The sequence below is a fragment of the Cokeromyces recurvatus genome (assembly GCF_025118155.1).
Source record: "Cokeromyces recurvatus strain NRRL 2243 chromosome Unknown BX663scaffold_3, whole genome shotgun sequence".
Classification (NCBI taxonomy): domain Eukaryota; kingdom Fungi; phylum Mucoromycota; class Mucoromycetes; order Mucorales; family Mucoraceae; genus Cokeromyces; species Cokeromyces recurvatus.
The window spans coordinates 806,147-817,870 of NW_026251389.1; the positions used below are offsets into that span (position 1 = coordinate 806,147).

At 31.6% G+C, this 11,724-nt stretch overlaps 5 protein-coding genes across 5 annotated transcripts; 2 read left to right on the forward strand and 3 right to left on the reverse strand.

Annotated features, from left to right (window-relative positions):
- Positions 1-1,053: 1,053 nt before the first annotated feature.
- BX663DRAFT_427402 (T-complex protein 1 subunit delta) lies at positions 1,054-2,904 on the forward strand (the record flags this gene model as incomplete). The annotated part of the gene is made up of 4 exons (XM_051522616.1): positions 1,054-1,162; positions 1,240-1,292; positions 1,372-1,461; positions 1,552-2,904. The coding sequence occupies 4 exons, from the start codon at positions 1,054-1,056 to the stop codon at positions 2,902-2,904; spliced, it is 1,605 nt and encodes a 534-aa protein (XP_051386560.1).
- Positions 2,905-3,240: 336 nt separating this feature from the next.
- On the reverse strand, positions 3,241-4,151 carry BX663DRAFT_428023 (uncharacterized protein; the record flags this gene model as incomplete). Its single annotated transcript, XM_051522655.1, has 3 exons — positions 3,241-3,547; positions 3,612-3,809; positions 3,868-4,151. The coding sequence occupies 3 exons, from the start codon at positions 4,149-4,151 to the stop codon at positions 3,241-3,243; spliced, it is 789 nt and encodes a 262-aa protein (XP_051386561.1).
- A 161-nt stretch (positions 4,152-4,312) lies between these two features.
- On the reverse strand, positions 4,313-5,819 carry BX663DRAFT_496986 (autophagocytosis associated protein). The gene is made up of 7 exons (XM_051525844.1): positions 5,657-5,819; positions 5,552-5,601; positions 5,419-5,489; positions 5,041-5,327; positions 4,967-4,986; positions 4,556-4,864; positions 4,313-4,478 (listed from the first exon to the last, which is right to left on the reverse strand). The coding sequence occupies exons 1-7, from the start codon at positions 5,774-5,776 to the stop codon at positions 4,403-4,405; spliced, it is 933 nt and encodes a 310-aa protein (XP_051386562.1). The 5' UTR covers positions 5,777-5,819; the 3' UTR covers positions 4,313-4,402.
- An 863-nt stretch (positions 5,820-6,682) lies between these two features.
- On the forward strand, positions 6,683-8,922 carry BX663DRAFT_558217 (uncharacterized protein). The gene is made up of 3 exons (XM_051531801.1): positions 6,683-7,002; positions 7,094-8,018; positions 8,247-8,922. Exons 1-3 carry the CDS (start codon positions 6,754-6,756, stop codon positions 8,744-8,746), a joined length of 1,674 nt encoding a protein of 557 aa, XP_051386563.1. The 5' UTR covers positions 6,683-6,753; the 3' UTR covers positions 8,747-8,922.
- A 951-nt stretch (positions 8,923-9,873) lies between these two features.
- On the reverse strand, positions 9,874-11,217 carry BX663DRAFT_529261 (uncharacterized protein; the record flags this gene model as incomplete). Its single annotated transcript, XM_051530229.1, is given in 7 exon segments — positions 9,874-10,071; positions 10,211-10,293; positions 10,313-10,360; positions 10,534-10,618; positions 10,659-10,924; positions 11,014-11,045; positions 11,120-11,217. The coding sequence occupies 7 exon segments, from the start codon at positions 11,215-11,217 to the stop codon at positions 9,874-9,876; spliced, it is 810 nt and encodes a 269-aa protein (XP_051386564.1).
- Positions 11,218-11,724: the final 507 nt, after the last annotated feature.

An 11,724-nucleotide genomic window follows, 5' to 3' on the forward strand; every position in this document is an offset into this window, starting at 1 on the left:
TTTATAAAGAAAGAGACAATCAAGTTTATGAAGGATTATGCAAATGACTAGCTAACAGATAAATTAAAAAATATGTTGTACACGTAGTTGATGTGTTGAAAGTCGATTTAAAAGAAAGGGAAGAAGACCATCAACAATTTTAAGTTTTTCAAGTTGATGGTGTATTTGGAGACAATATAATATGGCATACTACTTTGTGAATCATTGTGTAGGTTATTATACAACATGCACTGCTTTCTTATCAAATCATTACTCTTGTCAAGGGACATTAATAAAAGAGGTACTTGAAGCACATTTTGTAATCTCAAATGGAGCCCCTCTACTGTATTCATAATCCCCCCCTTCTTTTTTTTTTTATTTTAAAACTCTGATATCAAGTAACATGGCTGCAACAATGAATCTAATTGATTAAGCGTATATGCGTATATATCTAAAAGACTAATCCCGACACCAAATAGCATACATAAAAATATATGCAATAATAAAGAAACAGCTCATACTTCCATGAATTGCCTATGATTTATGTTTCGACTATATCCTTATTAGTTATATTGTAAATGAAAGGCTACTTTTTTTTTCTTTTATTCCAAATTTTTCCTTCAAAACAGACAGATGCATATACGACATTTAAATTCAAGTATCAACCAAACCACTATACCACATTTAAAGTCAATGCCAAGGATAAATTAAGTAGAATTCATTATATTTAAAGAATGTTTGTAAAGTAAAAAAAAAAAAAAAGTATACTTTAAGTCCATTACTTTATTGTTCAAAAGTAATAATCATTGATTGAAATATTAAAAAAAAAAAAAAAAACTAATCTTGTTGCCGTTCAAATAAAACGCCACAAGATTTATAAAGTAAATTAATTTTATTGGATGTCCTTTAAAAAAAAAAAATAAAAAAAATTTCGGCTTAAGCTTGAGAATGCTGTTCGCGAAAAAAAAAAAAAAAACTTGCTAGTCTTTTCCATACCCAATTTGATTAAATATTAATCCTCCCCCTCTTTTTTTTTTTTACTAACTTTACACATATAGTCACTTGTATAAAAACATGGCACAAGTAGCAAAACCAACAACCACTAAAAATAATACTGGTGGAAATTTCCAAGACAAAGATAAACCTATGGAAGTTCGCATGTCAAACATAACTGCTGCAAAAGGTAACAATATATACATATATGTAATAATAATAGATTCATTTCGCGTTTCTAATGTTCTAATCATTTAACATCAATAGCTGTTGGTGATGCTATTCGTACTTCGTTAGGTCCCAGAGGCATGGATAAGATGGTAAATCTTAATAAAAGATTAAAAAAAAAAAAAAAAAACTTAAAATCTTTATAATGATGTATTCATGTTAATTGAATAGATTCAAACTGGTAAAGGTGAAGTTGTTATTACTAATGATGGTGCTACTATCCTTAAGCACATGGCTGTCCTTCATCCAGCTGCCAAGATGGTAAAGAGAAAAAAAAAAAAAAAAAACGACAATGAATCGAATGGACATTTAATTGATTTATTTATTTTATATACGTATATACATATATAGCTTGTTGATTTATCTGCTGCACAAGATGTTGAAGCTGGTGATGGCACTACCTCTGTTGTTGTTTTATGTAGTTCTTTATTAGCAGCCGCCGAGAAAATGTTGAATAAGGGCATTCATCCTACCACCATTGCCGAATCATTCCAAAGAGCTGCTGCTAAAGCAGTAGAATTTTTAACTGAAATGGCTACACCTGTTGATTTAAGTGATCGTGAATCACTTTTGAGAGCAGCTTCTACTTCACTTAATTCTAAGATTGTCTCTCAATATTCTACATTGTTAGCTCCTATTGCTGTCGATGCTGTCACACGTGTTATTGATCCCGCTATTGCTAATAATGTCAACTTGAATGATATTCGTGTTGTTAAGAAAGTAGGTGGTACTATTGATGACACAGAATTAGTGGATGGTCTTGTCTTGAATCAGAATGTCGTTCGTTCTGCTGGTGGCCCTAGTCGTATGGAAAAGGCTAAGATTGGTCTTGTTCAATTCCAACTTTCTCCTCCTAAACCTGATATGGACAATCAAATTGTTGTTAATGACTATAGACAGATGGATAAGATTCTTAAAGAAGAACGTCAATATCTTTTGAATATGTGTAAAAAGATCAAGAAATCAGGTTGTAACGTACTTTTGATTCAAAAGTCCATTTTACGTGATGCTGTCAATGATTTGGCACTTCATTTCTTATCCAAGTTGAAGATTATGGTGGTTAAAGATATTGAACGTGATGAAATTGAATTTATTGCTAAATCACTTGGTTGTAAGCCTGTTGCTGATATTGAATCCTTTTCAGATGATAAACTTGGCTATGCTGATCTTGTTGAAGAAGCCGAGAGTGCAGGTTCACGTATTGTTAAGGTAACTGGTATGAAACATGCAGGTAAGACTGTCTCTGTTATCTGTCGTGGTGCCAATTCACTTGTTCTTGAAGAATCCCATCGTTCACTTCATGATGCTCTTTGTGTTGTTCGTTGTTTGGTAAAGAAGAAGTTCTTGATTGCAGGCGGCGGTGCCCCTGAAATCGAAATCTCTCAAAAGTTAATGGACTATGCTAAAACATTAACAGGTATGGAACAATACTGTTTCCAAGCATTTGCTGAAGCCCTTGAGGTTATTCCTACTACTTTGGCTGAAAATGCTGGTTTGAACCCCATCTCAATTGTTACTGAATTGAGAAATAAGCATGCTCTCGGTGAAAAGACAGCTGGTATTAATGTTAAGAAGGGAACAATTACAAATATTTTGGATGAAAATGTTATTCAACCTTTATTAGTTACTTCAAGCGCTCTTGAATTAGCTGCTGAAACTGTCAAAATGATCATGAAGATTGATGATTTGGTTCAAAGTCGATAAATATCATCATCTTATTTCCCTTTCCTATTTCCCCTTCTTCGCCCCCTTTTTTTTTTATTATTATTATTTTATATTAGTAGTAGTAGATTTTTTACTCTTCCCGTTTTTTATAATATACTTTTTTTTTTTTTTTTTTTTTTTTTTTTTTTTTTTTTTACCATAACCCTCTAATATATTATAAATATGTATATGTATATATGTATGTGTATGTGTATGGATATGGATAGGGTTATACAACTGTGTACAATTTTCTAGAATTAAATATGTATTGGCAATATAGTATATTCTATTGACATTTTATTCACGTATAAATAATTTAGTATTAAGGGATATTGTCTATTGTCGACGACAGAAGGGTTTCATTTCCTCATCATTCCAACTATACATTTTACCCGAGAGCTCCTTGGGCGGGTTGTTGGCTAAAGCAGCCAAGACATGACCAGGATCTTGAGGTTTAACGAGTTTACCAGAACGATGAAGATCGATAAACTTATCATGATCTTCCTTCATACTCTCTTTACCTTTAGTACGAATAACATTTTGCATCTCTGTATCAACAACACCAGGACGAAGAGCAATGGTTGTGACGTTTGGTTCTTCAACCGACAAAGTAGTTGCAATATGATTGATTGTGGCCTTTGAACTAAATACAATATATGAGTCGTTAATATTATTTATCTATCTATCTATTTATGTTTCTACTTTACGCGCCATAAGCACCCCATCCTTTATATCCTTTCAATGCAGCACCAGAAGATACAACAATGATAGAACCTCTTTCTGACTTTCGAAGATAAGGTAAAGCATTTTGCACAAGAGAAATGACAGAAAAAACGTTAATATCAAATAGTTTCTTCCAACCTTCAATAGGAGCTTCAGCAATAGAAGCAATAGGCTCGAGAACACTTTTGTAATTATTATTATTAATAACTTGGAATTATAATCAATGTCAATCAGTTTTACCCAGCATTAGCAATGACAGAATCTAAACATCCCCATTTGTCAATGGCAGTATTAACAGCTTTATGGATCACTCTATCATCAGTGACATCACCAATAACAATCTCAAGTTGACCTGGTTTATTTAACTCGTTTGACACATGCTTTTGTAATTCCTCGAGTAAAGCACTACTTCTGGCAATGGCTACTACTCTAGCATTGTATGAAGTTAAGGCTTCTAAAGTGGCTGCTTTACCGATTCCTTTAGAAGCACCAGTAATGATCATAACAGGTGATTTGACACTCATTTTTTTTTGTATTACTCAAAAGTTATAATTTTAAAGAACAAAAAAAAAAAAAAAAAAAAAAAAAAAGAAAAAAGAAAATTGTATAAAAATAATAATAGTAGCCTTGATTTTAAATAATGATGATGGTGGTATTGACAGCAGCAACAAATAATGATGCAGTATTTCTATTTAAAACTCAGATAAGTTTATTTATTTCGGTTACCAATAAGATTGATCATAAAATAAGGGAATTGTTATATTCAATATGACGACTATGTACTGATAGTATGATCATAATCAATAGTAGGCACAACAGAACTCATAAACTTTAAGAATAGGATCAAATACCTAATAAACGAATAGAAAAAAAAAAAAGGAAAAAAAGTGAATAATAGCAATTTACATGAATTCTGTATACACTTTACTGATCTACACGTATTCCTCCTTCTTGACCTACAACTGAAGTTTTACCCTGACCCATTCTTTCGATAATTTTCTTCATTACTTCAGCATGTTTACAAGGATGAATAGAAGCCAAGTTAAGTGATAAATGAGGATGCGTCTCAATTGTTACCGTCTTTTTTACATAATCAGGAGAAACATCTTCAAAGACTTGAGTTGAATTTAGAGGACGACGTTCTTCATCATAACCAAATAACCACATACGAGGCGTTTGATAATATTTATCATATGTGATAAATACATCATATGTTCGAACCTGAAGTACTTTATCACTAGTAGCCATTCATATATGTACAGTGAGTATATAAATAGATGCAAAAATATATACATATAAATATATATATATATGTGTGTGTGTATATATGCAGGCTTACTTTGTCACTACTTGTATAGACTAATATGATTTACATTAGATTATATATACATATAGCTATTTAATACTACTTACAGGATCTTCTTCTTCTTCTATTTGGTCATCCATGTCTGGTATATCATCCATGTCTGGTACATCATCTAGATCTGGTATATCCTCTATCTTTAATTTTTCTAATCCTCTTTTAATTTCTGCCTCTTCCTCTTCTTCAGTCATAATAATTTGTGCCATTTCTTCCATTGTTTTAGTTGTTCTTTTACTATGTGTAAGCATCCAATCTTCTCCACTTTCATCTTTTATTATTGATTCAACGTCTTCATCTTCAGTCAATTCCATTTGACGAGCACGTCTAATACAAGGAACTTTTATAAAGTATTTAATACTCTTCTATTAGAGTTGTAAAGTTATTTTATCTTTTTTTTTTTTTTTTTTTTTTTTAAAAAAAAAAGTTACCATTGCGAGTGACGAGGAATTGTTTGTCACTTGGTAAGTAGTCTCTCTTTTTCTCGTTTAAACCTCCTTCCCTAAGTTTAAAATAGTTAATCGCTTATTTATTTTGTTTAATGTCAATAGTTCATTTATTTACCATTGCCAAGTTGGGCACTTGTAAACCAAAAAATCACCTGCAGCAACAAACTATTTATATTGAAAACGATATCTACTTTCATTTGTCTGTTACAAAGTTGCTTACCTCTTCAGGAGTAATACAGCCTGTTTCTTTAAATTTAGAATTCTTCAAGACAGGTGCAAGATATTCTCTTACTTTTTGAAAATTGGAAAATACTTTATTATATGCGTCTTGGACAGACATGATAAGAAAAAAAAAAACAAAAGAAAATTAATGCCGCTTTTTTTCGTCCAAAAAAATTGAATAATAATACTCGGTCAGCTGACTTTTTTTTTTCCTTCTATTGATCATTTGATGATAGTTATATCTTCAGGGGATTTTTTATTGCACAGTTTCATTAATGCAAGTATATATTTGTACATGTGTATTATATAAATAACTATTATTATATATTTCATTTTCTTTATTTATTAGTTAAAGATAATCAAGTCTACTACTGTATTATGTAATAATATTCATAATATGCTTGTTATATTATTCTCTCTTAGTTGAGTACATACCTTTCTTCATTACATTAGCGTATAAAATTATATTAAACTAGTGGAGAAAATTTATACAATATTGAGAAGAAGAGAAGCCAAAACACGTTGTAAAGAAAAAAAAAAAAAAGTGAACCCAAATTTTTTTTTTTTATAATATAAATTATTATTCATATTTTCAAGTTTGTTACTTTAATAAGAAGCTCAAGGGTGTAGTAACGGTTAGTCTTCATCACGTACCATTAACAACAATAAAGTTTACGGTCTTTTAAAACTAAACACAACAAAAAAAAGGTAATTTTTCCATCATCTATGATGCATTGTGTATCTCCAACAAAAAAAAAAAGGTCACTAAATAGTTCAACAAAACATTCTTTGTTTTATCTATTTCTAAGCACAATACACATATAAAGTGATTTTCAACTATAAAACAAAATAAAAAAAATTTCTTCCGAGACGGTTTTTTTTTTTTTTTTTAAATGTTTATATTTCTTATGTAATGTTTAAGAGAAGGATTTTCAATCTCCGAAACCTGAAATAGGATAGGATAGAAAGATAGAAAAAAAAAAAAAAAAAAACTATCAGAAAGAATAAATGCATTTAAAAGGCGGGAATGCGTAATTTTTGAAATTCTTCTTCATCTTTTTTATTTTTTATTTATTTTTATTTCTATTTTTCTACATGGTTAACATTCAAACTATTCCTACCCAACCTTTCGAAGGTCAAAAGCCTGGTACTTCAGGTCTTAGAAAGAGAGTCAAGGTTTTCCAACAAAAGCATTACACAGAAAACTTTATTCAAGCTATCCTTGAGGCTATTCCTGAGTCTGATGGTGGTGCCAAGGGCGCAACTCTTGTTATTGGTGGTGACGGTCGTTTCTATTCTAATGAAGTACTTCAGGTCATTGTTAAAGCAAGTGCAGCTTATGGTGTAAGTAGTATATGATGAAATGAAATATGGAGGTGTTTTTATTTATTTATTTCGCTTATATCGTTTTCTTGTGTTGAAAAAAAAATAATAGGTTGCCAAGTTAATTGTGGGTCGTAACGGTATCGTCTCTACTCCTGCTGCATCCAACATCATTCGTAAGCGCAAAGCTACAGGTGGTATCCTTTTGACTGCTTCTCATAACCCTGGTGGACCTGAGAATGACTTTGGTATCAAATATAACTGCTCAAATGGTGGTCCTGCTCCTGAATCTGTAACAGATAAAATTTATGAAATCTCCAAGACAGTCAAGGAACTTAAGGTAGCGGATGCTCCTGAAATTGATTTCTCTAAACTTGGTACACAGCAAGTAGGCGATATGACAATTGAAATCATTGATGGTGTTGATGATTATGTAGAACTCATGAAGGAAATCTTTGACTTTGATTCTATCAAGTCCTTCTTTGCCAATAACAAAGATTTCAAGATGTTGTTCGATGGTATGAATGGTGTCACTGGTCCTTATGGTCATCGTCTCTTTGTTGAAGAATTCGGTTTACCCGAATCTAGCGTAATGCGTTGTGTTCCTAAACCTGACTTTGGAGGTGCTCACCCTGATCCTAACTTGACTTATGCTCACGATTTAGTGGAAGCTGTTGAAAAGCAAGGTCTTGATTTTGGTGCTGCCTCAGATGGTGATGGTGATCGTAACATGATTATCGGTAAGGGTGCTTTCGTAACTCCCTCTGATAGTGTTGCTATCATTGCTCATTATGCAAAGGATGCCATCCCTTACTTCAAGAAGAATGGTATTCATGGTTTGGCTCGTTCAATGCCTACCTCTCAAGCTCTTGATTTAGTTGCTAAAAAGATGGGTCTCGAACATTTTGAAGTTCCTACCGGTTGGAAATTCTTTGGCAACTTGATGGATGCAGGTCGCTGTTCTATTTGTGGTGAAGAATCATTTGGTACAGGCTCTGATCATATTCGTGAAAAGGATGGTGTTTGGGCTATTTTAGGTAAGAAATTTTTTTTTTTTTTTTTTTTTTTTTTTTTTTTTTTTTTTTTTAGATATAATTGTATGTGTATGTGTGTTTGGGGGGGGAGTGAGGGAGGAAAAAGGAAGGGGAAGGAGGGGACGGACGATCGGTGTATAATGGATATGAAACAATGATTACATAATGCTGATTTTAAATTTTTCGTCTTTTTTTTTTTTTTTTTTTTTTTCATTATTATTTTTTATTTAGCATGGTTGAGTATCATTGCTTATACTAATAAGGAAAAGCGTACCAGTCTTCATGATATTCTCCAAGAACACTATAAGATCTATGGTCGTAACTTCTTCTCTAGATATGATTATGAGGAGGTCGATGGAAAACGCGCAGAAGACATGATCAACCGACTTCGTGAACAAATTCAAACAAAAGAACTTGAAAATAAGACTGTAGGTGGTTTCACGATTGATAAGGCAGATGATTTTGAATATTTAGATCCCATTGATGGAAGTGTATCTAAGAAACAAGGTATCCGTATTATCTTTAAGGATGGCTCTCGTATCATTCTTCGTCTCTCTGGCACTGGTTCACAAGGCGCCACTGTTCGTCTCTATGTTGAAAAGTACAGTAACGACGCCTCTGAATATGGCAAAAATGCTCAAGAAGGTTTGAAGCCTTTGATTGATGTTGCGTTAGAATTATCTGAGCTTGAAAAGTTTACTGGTCGTAAGGAACCTACTGTCATCACATAAACAAAAATGATAAAAAGAAAAAATGTTATATAGCATATACTTATTCCCTGCATATTTTCATAAATACATATATGTTATACATGTATACTACTTTTTTTATATATATACATTAAATAAAATCAAAAGTATATAAGCTACTTGTTATACAGTATAATAATATTGAGTTTGTAAAGAACAAAAAAAAAAAAAGTTCTAGTTTATAATAATAATTTGCGACTAAATTAAATATGCATACATTCTATTAAAATATAAATATCTACATACTTGTCCCCAAAAATAGTTTTTCTTCTATGATGATGGTTGCACAAGTTGTATATCAAAGATAATAAATTGAATGTATGTTTTTTTTCACTTATCCCAGTTTTTTCAGAACTGAATCAAAAAAAAAAAAAAAAAAATTAATTTATATTAAAAAAAAACGTGCTTAGTTCCGAATAATGTTTAACATAGAATGATATAGCATCTTTTTACAAGTGATCCACTTTTACTAGCCTTATCGATTTTTTTTTATTTTTACTTCTATTTGAAACTAGTAAACCTTCTTTAGATTTTTCTTCTTGACTGCTGCTGGTAAATTTTTTAATTTCTGGTTCCTGAATTCTAATCAACAAGGGATTAGTTTAAGGAGATGAAGACATTCAAAACAGTAATAAGATAGATCCATTTTGAATATCAAAGAAGGGAAAATAGTAAATAAAACATCATATTCTTGTTTCACCTTTAATTTTAAAAGTATTATTTTATAATAAACAAATCCTTTTCTTTTTTTTTTTAAAAAAACAAGTATGAAATAAACAAGTCTAGTATAAAGCACTACAATCAAATATAGAATAATTTCATTTTATAGTGTACCAATAGAAGATATTGTTAACCCTATAATATTATTTCTATTAACTAGGCTTGTCAAAAGAAAAAAAAATGATGCACTCTATTTTCATGTTTGGCTGAATAACTAAGATCAAGAAATCTATTTATTTTTTCTTTAATGGATATCATTATCGTAATATATTATTAAACAGTAAATATGTATTAGAACATAGGAAAACAAAAAACAAAAATAATACAAATATATACAAAGTTCTCTCACTCCCCCTCTTTTCTTTTTTGGGAAATAAGGATTTTTCTTTTTACAATTCATCGTCATTTGTAATCGATGTTCTTTTCGACTTATTCATTTCTTCATCTATAATACGTTGTGGCGCCTTTGGAATCATGATTTGCTTGACTTGTAAGGTAAAAGTGAAAAGACATAAGAGGATCATTACTACCGTCAAGGCCATTGTGACGATTTTACCTAAGCGATAAGCTGGTGCATTACTCACATTCTATACCTTGACATTAATAAAGTTAGGTTTAAGGTTACCAATCGAGTTAATAATAGCAATGGCCAACGCACACGATTCTCTACTACATGCATAGGTTTCATTAGCTCAGGTCATCATGACAGGGGAGATTCCCGAAGACAGGAGAGACCAAATAGGCGCAGACCAACAAAAGGGTAACTGGCACATGTCCAGCATTCACAGCGACCAAGACAATACACCAAACTAACGGAAAGAGTCCCACATGCTATAATATGATATGCACGATTTCCATATTGATCCCATAATTTACCTTAGATAATAATCACAATACCTACTCAACACTAAAATAGGGACCATCATATAATTAGCAAATGTGGCCTCATAACCCAACGTCTTCAAGATGATGGGTAGGTTCTATAAGACACCCATATCCATCTGCATACAAATAAACAAGTGAATAAAAGGGAGTTGTGAATAAATTACGAAATGTATTCATGCTCAGTCCACTAACGAGACTACTTCGACCTTGTCGCTCAAGACGCGTTATTGCCAACTCTTGCATTTCATCCTTGTATAAATCGTATGTTGTGTGGGAAATCAGGCAAGACAAAGAAGCCGATAACACTAATAATGACAACAATAATTCCATCAATAATGAAAAAGCCATTTCCAACCGCGCATACTATCAAGACTTTGAGAAATGGCTCCAGAAATAAGACCACTAAAGGCGCCGGATATTTGCGAACCTGCAACACAAAGACAGCGGTACGCGTACTAAGTTCCTCTTTAGTATACCAGGAACCAAGTAAGAAGACAATACACAGGTAAAATGCAGCCTCCGTAAAGCCAAGGCAAATACGAAGGTCATAAAGACCTTGGTAATTTTTTAACAAAGGTCATAAAACAAACAACTGCATCATCAAGTCGTAACCACAGTTGGAAGCATAATACTAGTTCAAACACAAGCAATAATATAATTTGCAGGGATCTGTAAACTACATTCATGAAAAGAGAAAAGGTATGAGAGACGTCCTATAGATAATATTAAAATGATTTAAATATAACTTACATAATATATCCAATAAGGAACATCGTAAGAGCCCAATTGTATTGATTACCAATAAGATTCAAATCTTCACTTAAACCTGTTGTTTGAGCATTAGGCATATTATTTCTATCCAAGCCATTTGCAAAATAATCAAAGAAAGCCTAAATCAAAAGATAATAATCGAGTAATTGTACTAGATATTTTTCTTTTTTATCCTTTTTAACAAATACTATATTTTCTTCTACAAATATAATCTCCTTTTGTTGATTATTCATTTCTATTGATATCTTCTTTTGTTATAATAAACTTTGTATGCATATATAAATAAAAGGAGAGAGCTTTTATATGAAAATAATAATAATAAAAAAAAAGATTGATACCTTTCCTCGCATTTTTTTACGCCAATGACCTACATGTCTTTAACGCAACGCAAAATACAATGCAAAGAGTTAAAGTTAACTAGGGGGAGGGGGGAGAGAGGCTAAAGATTCGGGAAAGTTTCTGTTTAACAAAATAAAAGCAAGAAATTAAGTAAAGTTTTAGACTATTGCCCAGTTATAAATACATATACATGTTATAGGTATTTCGATTTATATATAGCAACCAAGTATACAAACACGTATAAA

Bases quoted from the DNA above. Each gene is read 5' to 3' on its own strand.
- BX663DRAFT_496986 (XM_051525844.1), bottom strand. From the start codon at position 5,776: ATGTCTGTCCAAGACGCATATAATAAAGTATTTTCCAATTTTCAAAAA. The intron at 5,490-5,551 runs GTAAATAAATGA...TTTTAAACTTAG, and splicing joins AAGTGCCCAACTTGGCAATG to GGAAGGAGGTTTAAACGAGA. The intron at 4,865-4,966 runs GTAAGCCTGCAT...AATGGCTACTAG, and splicing joins TCTATACAAGTAGTGACAAA to TGATAAAGTACTTCAGGTTC.
- BX663DRAFT_558217 (XM_051531801.1), top strand. From the start codon at position 6,754: ATGGTTAACATTCAAACTATTCCTACCCAACCTTTCGAAGGTCAAAAG. The intron at 7,003-7,093 runs GTAAGTAGTATA...AAAAAATAATAG, and splicing joins AAGCAAGTGCAGCTTATGGT to GTTGCCAAGTTAATTGTGGG. The intron at 8,019-8,246 runs GTAAGAAATTTT...TTTTTTATTTAG, and splicing joins TGGTGTTTGGGCTATTTTAG to CATGGTTGAGTATCATTGCT.